Source organism: Chiloscyllium plagiosum, unplaced genomic scaffold (genome assembly GCF_037043375.1).
Source record: "Chiloscyllium plagiosum isolate Xiang-an unplaced genomic scaffold, Cpla_swu_hap1 HiC_scaffold_28, whole genome shotgun sequence".
NCBI classification, from domain to species: Eukaryota; Metazoa; Chordata; class Chondrichthyes; order Orectolobiformes; family Hemiscylliidae; genus Chiloscyllium; species Chiloscyllium plagiosum.
In genome coordinates, this window is record NW_028270166.1 from 16,836,661 (window position 1) to 16,851,761 (window position 15,101).

Genomic DNA, 15,101 nt, shown 5'->3' on the forward strand with positions numbered 1-15,101 from the left:
AATTAAAAAGGCTTTGATCTCTAATTGTGGCTAACGACAGTGAGTGATACAAAACAGAGATATGCACAAGCAGGGACTGATGCTTTTCAATAAAGGACACTGATATGACTCTTGGTATCTTAAAGAGAAAGCTCCAAAGACCTTTGCCGAGATGAAGAAGTCAGATATTACTGCAGACTAGCTAGTGGACATAATGTTTGGCAAATTACCTTATTTAACAATGTTGGGAAGTCTGGAAAATTGTCTATTTTCTATCATTTTGAAAGTAAGTTGAGCTTTAATGTTTGAATTAAGTGAGTCTGATTATAGTAGCTGTTCTGCATATTACTGTGAAAGTAAAAAAAGTTATATATTCATATCAAACCGTCTCTCATCAGGTGCTTCCTTGATTCATCTTCAGAGATGTTGAAAACACATTTAGCTGGCAGTCACGATTACTCAGGTCAGATCACAAGGTGATGATATTGGTACACCAATGGTTTACACCCTTGTAAAAATAGATTCAAGGCAGGGAGTCAAGCATAAATGTACGATACTCATAATATGATATTTTTAAACCCTAAGCAGTACATATGGCAGTGGAATTGATAACTAAACTGTTTCTTTTACAAGTAACCAACCTACAACAGCAGTTTTGCAATGGATGTCCCATGTAATATCTATACTATGATCTACACTGTTATAGCTCTCATCATGGTGAAGGATTTTAGTGTTGGGAATGGACCACTTTCCATTTTAAGCTGCCAGTGCCAGCATTAAACATTCCCTCATGTCAGATATAAACAAGTAGATATAAAGGCCCATTTAATCTCCCCTAACTATGTTCTTCAGCCACAACCTGTGGTGAGCTAACAATGCATGACCATTGATGTTTATTTTTCCTCCACCTCCCATTGTGGTTGCACTCTATCTCCAAGGATCCAGTTATATATCTTGCTGCTCCTCAAAATTAAACAAAAGTCAGTTACCATACCTGCTGATTTGTAATCTTTTTTCTTCTGGTATATCAGTGGAAAAATATTCCTTCCTATTTTAATACACATAGGATTATTGATAAATACACAAATGGTTGTAAAACTGTAGTCAGCAATGCTTTGTACTGAAAAAAAAGTAATTTGTGAAAGTTTTGCCTGCTGCAGTTACCTTTAAAGCACAGACAGGACCATGAGTGAGCAACCACTGTTTCTGTGACCTCCCTTAACACTGTGGTCGAAAATTATTTTCTGGCCTCATTGAAATTGCCTCTTTCTCCTGACTGCTTCTGCTGCTTGTCTCACCGTGTTTGCTATTCTCATGAAAATTGCATTCAGCTGCAAGCTTTCATTATTGTTATCTACAGTCCAGGTCCCAGTAATTCTGATACAGTCACCTTTCAAACCCGAGTTTCAAATGGGCAGTGGCAGACAGCAGGTAACAGAGAAAAATACATGACAGAGAAAAGTCATGTACATGATTACAATGAGGAAAGAAAAGTCTGCAATGTTATAATGCCTTTCATGAACTTAGGACATCCTAAAGAACTTTACAGCCAATGTTAACTCTGCTTGAAGTCTAGTTGCTCTGTAATATGAAACTCAAGGCAGTCAGTTGGTATACAATATGGCCCCACAAGCAGCAATGAAAGTCATAACCAAATTGTGTTAAGCTGTTGGCTATCAGGCAAATTCCCCTGCTCTACTTTGAACAGTTTAATAAGATCTTTGTTGTCCAAAATGAGAGCAGATGAGATCTGCTCTCATCCTCATTTACTGAGAATTTAATGTTTGATGGGCAAGTTAGCAACTCTATGACAATCCAGCTTTCTCTCAATACTGCATTGTAATTCCAACCTAGGTTCTGTGCTCATGTTCTCAAGAGGGCTTGAACCCAGACCCAGCAAATGTAGGAGCAATGTCTTACTCTAAGTCATGAGTGACACCATCTGAAATAAGTGTTTACCAAACTAAGTCTGAGAGGTTGTCCTCCATTGTGCAGGTGAAATTCATCTATCAAAGAAGATTGAACAGTCCCATTGAGAATCTGGGGTGCGGTGGTAATGTTGCTATCTTTGAGCTAAGATACCTGGGTTCAAGTCCCACTTGCTCCAGAGATGTATTTAATATCTCCAAACTGATTGAATGGAAAATATCTGAACATGTCCATTCCTTCATAATTAACAATTGACCAAAATATTGACAAGTTTGAAAACTGAATGTTCCCATGATTAACTATGGAGTCATTAATTATTGAGGAAAAAAAATCCTCATTTTTGTTAGAATTGGAATTTCAACTTTATTACTGTGCTGTATTGAATTACTATGGAAGAATAGCAATAACATCTAATTTACTGGCTTGATGTTCAGTTCACTGGTGGGATAATGTCAACATCAGTTGGCTAATCATAATTACAACAGAAGGGACACCAGCAGTGGAATTGCACAGTAATTACAACATAGAAGAAGACTGTTTGGTCTAATATTGGTATTTTGCGTGTTTTTGGTGTTCCTTTATGCTAGGTATGACTCCAACCAGGAGAGGATTTTCTCCCTGAGTCATACTGACTCCAGTTTTGCTCAGGTTCCTCAATGCCATACGTGGTCAAATGTTGTCTTGATGTTACTCCCACCTCACCTCTAGAGTTCAGCTCTTTAGACAACATTTGGACTGAAACTGTAGTAAGACCAGGAGACAGATTGCCCTGGCAGAACCCAAACTGAACATTAGTTTTATTCCTTTGCTAGTGCTGCTTGATAGCATTGTTGTTGACCCTTTCCAACACTTTGCCGATGATTGAGAGTAGACTGATTTGGTGGTAACTGGACAATTTGGATATGTCCTTTTCATACAGAGGACATATCAGGGCAATATTTCACATTTCTGAGAAAGGGTCACTGGATCCAGAATGTTAATTCTGATTTTTCTCCATAGATGCTGCCAGACCTGCTGAGGTTTTCCAGCTATTTCTGCTTTTGTTTCAGCAATTCGCAATGCAGGGAAGATGTCAATGTTGTGGATGTACTGGTTTGCCTTGGCGTGGTTAGTTCTGGAGCATGTCTTCAGTACTAATACTGGAATAGTGACAGAGGTCACAGCCTTTACAGTATCCAGTGCCTTGCTTGATGTCACGTGGAGTGAATCAAATTGCCTGAAGATTGGTCAAGATGGATTATTTACTTGCCACACTTCTGGCTGAAGATGACTGGTATTGACAGTGATGAAACTATTCTCAGCTATTGTGAAATCCCTCCTAGACCACTTACAGTGTGGAAACAGGCCCTTCGGCCCAACAAGTCCACAACGACCCGCCAAAGCGCATCCACCCAGACCCATTCCCCTACATTTACCCCTGCACCTAACACTACGGGCAATTTTTAGCGTGGCCAATTCACCTAACCTGCACATTTTTGGGAAGAAACCGGAGCACCCGGACGAAAAACCCAACAGACACAGGGAGAATGTGCAAAGTCTACACAGTCAGTCGCCTGAGACAGGAATTGAACCCGGGTCTCTGGCGTTGTGCCACCGTGCCGCTCACTGTTATCCTTTTAGAGATTGAAAACTGACATCCTTATAAGTCTGACCTACCCATGACTCCAGAATCAATTTAGTTGTCTCTTAAAACCCTTGAAATGGTCTAACAAACTAATCAGTTCAAGGGCAATAAGGGATGGACAACAAACATTGCCTTGCTAGCAATGCCACATCTCATCAAATAATTTTAAAAGTAAATTTCAATTATCTAAACAATTTAACTATAAATTCTAGATAATGGGACATTTCCAACACATAATGTTGCTGTTTCTTAGATTCAAATTTTATGTTGCACATTTTGTCAGAGAAAAGATGCACAACAGGGAACTCTTGCAAATAATCAGCTTATGATTGGGGTTGATTAGCTCAGTTGCCTGGATAGTTGGTCTGCAATACAGAATGATACCAACAACAAGTGTTCAATTCCCACACTCCCTGAGATTACCACATGGACTCTTCTCAACCTCTCCCCTGGTCTGAAGCATGGTAACCCTTAGTTTACCATGCCAGCAGTCATCTCCTTCTCATGGAAGAGTTGGACAATGGCAATTTTACCTCTACCTTGAATTCATGGTGCATGATTCAACACTTTCTTAATTTTACAAGAATTTACTTCATGGTTATTCTGAATTTCAGTCTATTTTCAGAGTGCCTGCACATAAAATCATAGAGATGTACAGCACAGAAACAGATCCTTCGGTCCAACCTGTCCACACCGACCAGATATCCCAACCCAATCTAGTCCCACCTGCCAGCACCTGGCCCAAATCCCTCTAAATCCTTCCTATTCATATACCCATCCAAATGCCTCTTAAATGTTGCAATTGTACCAGCATCCACCACATCCTCTGGCAGCTCATTCCATACAAGTACCTCTGTGTGAAAAAGTTGCCCTTTAGGTCTCTTTTATATCTTTCCCCTATCACCCTAAACCTATGCCCTCTAGTTCTGGACTCCCCGATCCCAGGGAAGACTTTGTCTATTTATCCTATCCATGCCCCTCATAATTTTGTAAACTTCTGTAAGGTCACCCCTCAGCCTCTGACGCTCCAGGGAAAACAACCCCAGCCTGTTCAGCCTCTCCCTATAGCTCAAATCCTCCAACCCTGGCAACATCCTTGTATATCTTTTCTGAACCCTTTCAAGATTCACAATGTCTTTCAGATAGAAGGAGACCAGAAATGCACGCAATATTCCAACAGTGACCTAACCAATGTCCTGTACAGCCACAACATGACCTCCCAACTCCTGTACTCTGACCAATAAAGGAAAGCTTACCAAGCGCCTTCTTCACTATCCTATCTATCTTCGACTCCACTTTCAAGGAGCTATGAACCTGCACTCCAGGTCTCTTTGTTCAGCAACATTCCCTAGGACCTTACCATTAAGTGTATAAGTCCTGCTAAGATTTGCTTTCCCAAAATGCAGCACCTCACATTTATCTGAATTAAACTCCATCTGCCACTTCTTAGCCCATTGGCCCATCTGGTCCAGATCCTGTTGTAATCTGAGGTAACCACCTTCGCTCTCCACTACACCTCCAATTTTGGTGTCATCTGCAAACTTACTAACTGTACCTCTTATGTTTGCATCCAAATCATTTATGTAAATGACAAAAAGTAGAGGGCCCAGCACCGATCCTTGTGGCACTCCACTGGTCACAGGCCTCCAGTCTGAAAAGCAACCCTCCACCACCGCCCTCTGTCTTCTACCTTTGAGCCAGTCCTGTATCCAAATGGGTAGTTCTCCTTTTATTCCATGAGATCTAACCTTGCTAATCAGTCTCCCATGGGGAACCTTGGGAGTCCATATAGATCACATCTACTAATCTGCTCTCATCAATCTTCTTTGTTACTTCTTCAACAAACTCAATCAAGTTTTTGAGACATGATTTCCCATGCACAAAGCCATGTTGACTATTCCGAATCGGTCCTTGCCTTTCCGAATACATGTACATTCTGTCCCTCAGGATTCCCTCCAACATCTTGCCCACCACTGAGGTCAGCCTCACCGGTCTATAGTTCCCTGGCTTGTCTTTACCGCCCTTCTTAAACAGTGGCACTACGTTTGCCAACCTCCAGTCTTCTGGCACCTCACCTGTGACTATCGCTGATACAAATATCTCAGCAAGAGGCCCAGCAATCACTTCTCTAGCCTCCCACAGAGTTCTCGGGTACACCTGATCAGGTCCTGGGGATTTATCTACCTTTAACCATTTCAAGACATCCAACACTTCCTCCTCTGTAATCTGGACATTTTGCAAGATGTCACCATCTATTTCCCTATAGTCTATACCTTCCATATCCTTTTCCACAGTCAATACTGATGCAAAATATTAATTTAATATCTCCCCCATTTTCTGTGGCTCTACACAAAGGCTCCCTAGCTGATCTTTGAGGGGCCCTATTCTCTCCTTAGTTACCCTTTTGGTCTTAATATGTTTGTAAAAACCCTTTGGATTCTTCTTAATTCTATTTGCCAACGCTATCTCATGTCCCCTTTTTGCCCTCCTGATTTCCCTCTTAAATATACTCCTACTTCCTTTATACTCTTCTAAGGATTCACTCAATCTATCCTGTCTATACCTGACATATGCTTCCTTCTTTTTCTTAACCAAACCCTCAATTTCTTTAGTCATCCAGCATTCCCTATACCTACCAGCCCATCCTTTCAGCCTGACAGGAATATACTTTCTCTGGATTCTCATTATCTCATTTCTGAAGGCTTCCCATTTTCCAGCCATCCCTTTACCAGTAAACATCTGCCTCCAATCAGCTTTTGAAAGTTCTTGCCTAATACCGTCAAAATTGGCCTTTCTCCAATTTAGAACTTCAACTTTTAGATCTGGTCTATCCTTTTCCATCACGATTTTAAAACGAATTGAATTATGGTCGCTGGCCCCAAAGTGCTCCCTCACTGACACCTCAGTCACCTGCCCTGCCTTATTTCCCAAGAGTAGGTTAAGTTTTGCACTTTCTCTAGTAGGTACATCCACATACTGAATCAGAAAATTGTCTTGTACGGACTTAAGAAATTCCTCTCCATCTAAACCTTTAACACTATGGCAGTCCCAGTCTATGTTTGGAAAGTTAAAATCCCCTACCATAACTACCCTGATGAAGGAGCGTCGCTCCGAAAGCTAGTGTGCTTCCAATTAAACCTGTTGGACTATAACCTGGTGTTGTGTGATTTTTAACTTTGTACACCCCAGTCCAACACCGGCATCTCCGAATCATACCCTATTATTCTTACAGATAATTGAGATCTCCTTACAAGTTTGTATCTCAATTTCCCTCTGACTATTCGGGGGGTCTACATACAATCCCAATAAGGTGATCATGTCTTTATTCTCCTCTATTTATGAGGGGGCCTAAATCAACAATGCAGCTAGTGCCAATATTCTGACCTGAATATGGGTGAGGGCTACTGGGAAATCATAATTATTTGGGCATTCCTTGTGGGTGAGAACCCTCACTAATGTCATGGAGTTTGTTTTTTTTTATTTTATGAGATTATCAGAGGATGATAGCATTATTGTGTTGGCGGTAGTCTTGCTTCATTTGGAAAATGCAAAATATAGGAAATACTAGCATAATCATTTAGATGGAATCATGCTGTGGTGAATTTTAGAAGCCTTAAGATTTGATATTGTGAAATATGTATCAGAAATATAGCAATGGACTAAATGTTGACTGCTCTAGTCAATTTTTTAAAATTATTCTTTCACTATAGGTACATCACTGATTAGGCAAGCACTTATGGTCAATCCCTAATTGTCCTTGAGATGGTGATAGTGAGCTGCCTCATTGAACTGTTTGAACCTTTTGAGGTAGATATATCATGTGCTTAGGAAGCGGCTTCCACAATTTTGGCCTAGATATTTTAATTTTTGACAGCTCCTTGGAAAATGAACTTCTGTACACAAATGCAAAATAAATTAGAAGTGAATTATGATGAATTACTCTTAATGCTTAAATATGAATGTTTCACAATCTTCCATTCTGTATTTGCTAACACAATACAGGCATACATGCATATATGTATTATTGTTTGGTATTGGTATTGAATTATGACTTCGACTCATGTTCTTCAAGTTATTAACAAATGGGTTGCTTTTGCATACCCGTTGAAACAAATCATTTCTGTCATAAGATCATCTTTGTTCCTGATTTGATACATGCCTGTCCCCAGTAAGAGTGTTTCATACTCAGTAACTTTACATTGCCAATTAGCGCTATTTTCTATTTGACTGAAACTATGCTGTATCCAATGACAGGCTTTCTTTCTGTACAGTACAAGCAAGTGGAGCAGTACATGTCTTTTCACAAGTTACCTGCTGACTTCCGGCAGAAGATTCATGACTATTATGAACATCGTTACCAGGGGAAAATGTTTGATGAGGACAATATCCTGGGAGAGCTAAATGAACCGCTTAGAGAGGTAAGTTGAAATTTATAAGCACCTATACATTGTAAACAATTAAGGATCATCTTGCTATTGTAATCCGTTAAGACACTCAATTGAATATTGTAAGATTCACTTTAGAGACCAATCTGTGAATAAGTTGAGAAGGAAACTTGCCTTGGCAGTGCCAGGTTCTAAATGAGGCAATGCTGCTGTTCATTTCAACTGCTGACAGTCAGGAGTATTCTAAGATAGCTCTTGTCATAATTTAATAAGACCTGTGCTAAATCCCTGGGGCCCCCTGTTCTCTGTAACCTTCCACAATGCAATACTATTCTTATCCATCTTGACTGGGTGAAAAACTGAGTCAACCCTGCCAGATTCTGAGTAGGACTTGTTAGTTTGCAATCCAGTATTAACACAACTGAGTTAGCCAGCACACAATTATAATAAGGAAGGGATAAAATAACATTCTTGGAAAAAATAAAGTAATAACAAATGAGAGGTGAATGCTTGGAATTGCTGGGAACAAGAAAATTGTGGAAATGCAAGCATGGTGATGTGCTTATAAAAAAAAACAAGCTGTTAACCTAATTTTCTGTCTCCATAATTATTGAGTTGCTATATATTTTCTTTATTTTCTATTTTCTGTTTAACTAGGAGATATTCAAACTTTAGTATTTGCATGAGCAAACCTCCGCTACAGCCCAAAATAATAAGATAGATTTGGTTGCATAATGAATGAACTAATTAAAAATAACATATTTGGAAAATCAACCTTAATGAATTCACATGAGTGTCACCTCCGTATATCCTAGATAGGCTTAATTGCAATGGAGAGGAAGAAAAGATGTGGATGTACAATTTGCACGACAATATATGTCATTATTATTCCTAATTATACTTAAGTTTGCTGTAAACATATTCAGATGTTTCAGCAGGTCAAACGCCAAAACTGAAGTTAGTTGAGTGAAGAGTAAGGCTGGTAAGGGTAGGAAGCAATGGATGAAAAAAGATATTGAGACTCTGGTTAAGAATAAGTAGGAGGCATATGTTAGGTATAGACAACTGGGATCAAGTGAATCTCTTGAAGAGTATAAGGGATGTAGAGGCAGACATAAGAGTGAAATCAGGAGGGCAAAAAGAGGATATGACGTAACCTTGGCAGATAAGATTAAGGACAATTCAAAGAGATTCTGCAACTGCATGAGGAGCAAAAGACCAACTAGCGAGTGAATAGGGGCCCTTAAAGATCAACAAGGTAATCTATGTGTGGAACTGTAGGATATGTGAGAGATTCTAACTGAATATTTTGTGTCAGTTTTTACTGTCGAGAAAGACATGGAGGCTAGAGCTTGGGGAAATAAATACTGATGTCTTGAAAACAGTCCACATTACAGAAGAGGAGTGCTGGAGGGCTTAATAACATAAAGGTGGATGAATCTCTGACACTTGATCAAGTGAATCCCAGGACTTTGTGGGAAATTGTAAGGCCCTAGGAGAACTATTTGTATCATGTGTAGCCACAGGTGAGGTGCCACAACACTGGAAGGTAGCTAATGCTGTGTCTTTATTTAAGAAAGACCGTAAGGAGAAGCCTGGTATCTGTGAATTTGAGATCAATAGTGGGTTAGTTTTTGGAGGGGATTCTGGGAGATTTTCATGCACTTGGAGAGGCAGGGACTGATTAGTGATAGTCAGCATGGCTTTGTGCATGGGAAAGTGTGTCTCTCAAACTTGATTGAGTTTATTGAGGACATAACCAAAAAGATTGATGAGGACAGAGCAGTAGACGTTGTCTACATGAACTTTAGTAAAGCTTTTGACAAGGTTTTGCATGGTAGACCGATTAGTAAAGTTCGATCACATGGGATTCAGGGACAGCTTGCCAATTGGATACAAAATTGGGTTGACAGTAGGAGACAGAGGGTGGTAGTGGAGAATTGTTCCTTGGACTGGAGGCCTGAGACCAGCAGTGTTCCATAGAGATCAGTGCTAGGTCCACTTTTGTTTGTCATTTATACAAATGATTTGGATGAGCATTTAGGAAGCATGGATAGTAAATTTGCACATGATACCAAAATTGGTAGTATAATGGACAATGAAGAGGTTTTCTAAGATTACAAAAGAATTTAGGTCACTTGGGCCAATAGGCTGAGGAGTGGCAGATGGAGTTTAAGTTGGCTAAATGCAAGGTATTTCATTTTGGTAAAACAAACAAGGGCAGGACTTAATACAGTTAATGATAAAACCCTGGGTGGTGTTGTTGAACAGAGAGACCAAGGTGTTCAGGTACATAGCTTTATGAAAGTTGTCACTGGTAGACAGGGTGATTAAGAAGGCGTTTAGCACATTAGCCTTCATTGCTCAGACCATTGAGTAAAAGAGTTGGGACATCGTTGTACAGGACATTGGTGAGGCCTTTTTTAGAGTACTGTGTATAGTTCTGGTCGCCCTGCTATAGGAAGGATATTATTAAATTGGAAAGGGTTCAGAAAAGATCTACCAGGATGTTGCCAGGACTGATAGTTTGAGTTTTAAGGACAGGCTGGGATTTTTTTCACTGGAGTGTAGGTGATTGAGGAGTGACCTTAAGAGATTTGTAAAATCATGAGAGGCATAGATTAGGTGAATAGCAAAGTTCTTATCCCTAGGGTGGGGGAGTTCAAAACTAGGGGGTGAGAGGGCAAAGATTTAAAAGGGACCTGAGGGTAACCTTTTCACACAGAGTGGTTCATAAGTGGAATGAACTGCCAGAGGAGTTGGTAGATGCAAGTACAGTTACAACATTTAAAAGATGTTTGGATAGGTTAATGAATAGGAAAGGTTTGAAGGGATATGGACCAAATGCAGCTAAGTGGGGCTAGTTTAGTTTGGGAAATTTGCTTGACATAGACAAGTTGGACTTAAGGGTGTGTTTCTGTGCTGTATGACTAAAAATATTTAGTTGTCAGGTGTTGTGGTTCATGATCAGCCAAATGACCATGCCAAGGCATCAACACAGTGTTGTGCCATCAGTTTTCTGCATGGCAAGTCTCTGATTACTGTACCACAACCAGAGTGGAGTCAAAGCATGAATTTTAACTTTGAGATTTTCCTCTGAGTGTGCCCATGTGAAACCTGGCCAGTGTTAATGGAAATCAATTCATGCAGATGCACACATTTTGCAGAGGCAAAACTCTGGAAAAAATATAAGGATTATATGTGACTGAGTAAAGACTTTGTCATGCATTCAGGAAAACAAATTTACATTGCTCGGTTTAAATGAAAGTGATGGCTGTTAGAAAAATTGGACCATGCATCTGAAAAAAAAGATGTGTCTTTTTTTGTGCGTAAACTTTAATGTGCTAAACTGTGGACCACTGACTATCTCTAAAATAGCATAGGCTAATAAGGATAGTTGCTGGATGTGGAGACCAGTGATGCCTCAGGGAACTGTAACACAAATTATGTAGAACATCAAGTATGGAATAGATCTTTTGCCAGTGGGATAATTTTCTGTGTTCATGTTATTTCTGTGGTAGAGCAGACACAACATCACTTGATTCAATTACCACTACTCTTATGATGGGAGCAATAAGGCTTACTTGTACTTTATTTTTACATCTAGGAAATAGTGAATTTTAACTGCAGGAAACTGGTAGCCTCTATGCCACTTTTTGCCAATGCGGACCCAATTTTTGTGACGGCAATGCTGACCAAGCTGAAGTTTGAAGTGTTCCAACCTGGAGATTACATCATCCGAGAGGGGACGATTGGAAAAAAGATGTATTTTATCCAGCATGGAGTGGTTAGTGTCCACACAAAGGGCAACAAGGAAATGAAACTATCAGATGGCTCATACTTTGGAGGTTTGTCACTGAACTTAATTCTTGCATATTGGGGCCACCACATGAATTGCATGCCTTTGGTGTGACAATGCAATGTTTTAGCCCTGGTTACATTCTGATGAGAATTTGTGTTCTACAGGCAATGTTCCACTATTGCTTAATGACTATACCACATGGTGGCTCTAACCCAATAGCTCATCCATGTTTGTATATAATTTATCCTGTTGCTTTTTCATCATTTACTGTTAGTGAAATCTTCACTGGGTCACTTGGGAAAAGTGTGGACTTCCTTCACAACGAAAGCACAATAATCATCGTATAATTCCTTTGAAGTTTTTTAAACAAAATCTTTCCCCATTACATGAACTTACTAGATAACAAAACACCCATGTAGATACTTCTGTTGCTTCTCAACAGCAACAAAAATGGTTTTTGAAAAGCCCTTACTGTGGATTAGATTTTCATTTTAACAGCCTTAGTGCTCTAGGCAAAGCACAGGAAGGAAAATCTGACAGAAGTTTGACAGAACTTCTTGGATTTTTGTGTGTTTAGCTGGTGAAGACGTAAATAAAATCTGTTGTTTTTTTTGTTTTATTGACAGTGAAAGACCAAATAGTGACATTTCCATTTTTGATGGATTTTGAATAGATAATCCACTACTTATACTAAACAACTAAATGCCAAATGATAAAATGCTAATTTAATATATAGACATTAGGCATTTACTCAAACAGAACAATGCCAATGTTGGTATTTGAAGGGGTGAATTTTCCCTTCCCTGGATGTAGAGAGAGGGGTAATAATTGGGTGAATTATTGCTGGAAAGATAATCACATCCTTTTCAGCACCCTGTCAATTAACTGCTAAATGAGAGGCCCAATGTGGGCTTTGATAACTGTGTCTGCAGGTACTTTCAGCAGATTCTGCCTAAAGTGCTTTGAAAATAATTGTTTTGACAACTGAGGGTGTCAGTTAGGATAAAAATATTGCTTAAAATAAACCTAATCTGAGTCCAAAAGAGGTCAAAATCTTTCAAAAGTAATTTAGTACAACACATTCAGCAGTACGTGCAAAAGCATTTGTGAAAAGCATTCACTTTTGGTTATTAAGGTGTTAAGACATGTGTTTTTGTGTTTCTAAAAATGCCAATGCTTCAAAACATTAGCTTGACTTTTGTTGGTGTCACAAGCCAGCAATGACAAGTAAATGAATCACATGACTGGGGCAACGATGCATACCCAAAATGATTCAGTGCAAAAGTGGTTGCTATCCGTGTTCTGTCTGCTTGTACTCGATAATCTTTCTCTTCTGACTTGGCACTGGTTGCAGCTTGGTTGCAAGTGGTCCCAAGCCAACTCATTGCTCCACTTCCACTGTGCTGAATCATTTGTTCATGACTTTGGTGTAGTTGAGGAATACTAATCTATAATTGTGAGCTATTTCCATAAATCTTCTCACAGCCTGCCTGATAAATCCCATCTTCAAATTCAAAAGATAAATGATTAAATGTTTAGTTTCAACTATTGATGGTTATTGATTATTTGAAGTCACCATCTTGCTGACTTGAGCTTGAGTTCCAACCAGACTAAGGTTTCATCATCTTTTTGCAAGGTAAAGTTAAAGCTTTCGTACAAAGAACAGGAATATCACTGTTTCGTTGATTTCCACCATTTAAAAAAAGAATATTCTTTACTGTATTCAGGCAAATAATAATTCCTCACCTGTGTGACAAAATATTGACAATAGCGCAACAGCCATTCCACCCACAAGGTTCATGCTAGTATCTATTCTTCAAACATTTCTCTTCTCGACTCTGTCTAACCCTATCACTCATGTCTGTCTAGCTTAGTCTCAAATGTTAACCTCAGCTCTTCCTGTGGTTGAGATTTCCACATTCTACCTACTCTTCAGTGGAGGAGGTACCCCCCCAAATCCTGTACTGAGTTTATTATTGACATCTTGTACTGATGGCACCAGGTTAAGTTCTTTCCAGCAAATGGAAATACTTGCTGTGTTATCAGTTGGACTCTCACTGTGATGCACGTGTATACTAGAAGTTACCTTTTTTTTAATGCACGTACAGAAAGAATATGTATATACACTGCACCTGTTACAACATAAAGCCAGTAACAAAATTCTCATGTTCATTTTACACATCACTACTTTGTCCAATCAGATCAGAAGGGTGGCATGGTGGCACTGTGGTTAGCACTGTTGCCTCACAGATCCAGGGACCTGAGTTTGATCCTGCCCTCGGGCAACTGTGTGGAGTTTGCACATTCTCCGTGAATCTGCATGGGCTTCCACTGGGTGTTCCGGTTTCCTCCCACAGTCCAAAGATGTGCATGTTAGTTGGATTGGCCATACTAAATTCCCCATAATATCTATAATTAGCCATGGGAAATGCAGGGATAGAGTAGAGGAGTGGGTCTGGATGGGATGCTGTTTAGAGGTTCAATGTAGACTTGTTGGGCTGAATGGCCTGTTTCCACACTGTAAGGATTTTATTCTATTCAGTGGGTCTTTAAAATTGTTTGATAGTTAACTGTCAATCACCATCTAATTGGTGTATTCTCCATTTCTTCTACCAATCAGAGTCCACTTGCCAACCAATTTGCACACTCCTCTAATACAGATCTATGTTGTTTTCTCCATAAATTGGTATTCTGCAAAATGTTTTGACATGGTTGTCCTTTTTCAGCAGTAACCTTTGAATTTAAAAAATTGTATGTCAACAAACATAATTAGTTGCAAACAGTTATATCAACACCCACATGCTATGTCAATCAGTGTATGCATTGGAATCAATTCTTGAAGCGTCATTGGAAATCAAATGTAAGAAGCTTTCCTGTCCTTTATCTATCAGTGCTGAAAATAATCCAGCAATTCTTTCACTGGGATAGAGAATCCTGTCAATGCTGAAACATTTACAGATCATTATTTGGCCAATGAATTTTGGGGGCAAAAAATCAGATCTGTCACAATGGTGCCAGAAGTAAAATACCTTTGTAGAGTTGTTACTAATGGCTATAGAGAGATAATTTAGTAAAGAAAACTGTCTACATTTGGTGTAAACCTGCAAGCAACTAGCACATGATGTCACCATTACAAATGCAGAAACTATTCCTTTCAAATTCCTTCTCCTTTATCAGAATCAGATGGGCTTTATGTACAGATCAGTGATGGTCACATTGCATGATGGAAAAAGCTTAAGGAGCTACGTGATCCATTCCTGTTTCTGAGATCACTCTTCTAGCACTACTGCCTCACAGCGCCAGAGACCCAGGTTCAATTCCTGCCTCGGAAGTTTGCACATTCTCCCCATGTCTGTGTGGGTTTCCTCCCACAGTCCAAAGA

General features: G+C 39.5%; 1 protein-coding gene across 2 annotated transcripts in view; it reads left to right on the forward strand.

The window, feature by feature from the left end:
* LOC122565372 (potassium/sodium hyperpolarization-activated cyclic nucleotide-gated channel 2) overlaps positions 1-15,101 on the forward strand; it is a 129,395-nt gene that overhangs the window by 90,463 nt on the left and 23,831 nt on the right. For both annotated transcript variants that reach the window (XM_087976018.1, XM_043721281.2), the window contains 2 exons: positions 7,804-7,950; positions 11,525-11,765. In XM_087976018.1, the coding sequence (XP_087832144.1) occupies positions 7,804-7,950; positions 11,525-11,765 (388 nt within the window). The remainder of the gene's footprint in view (positions 1-7,803; positions 7,951-11,524; positions 11,766-15,101) is intronic.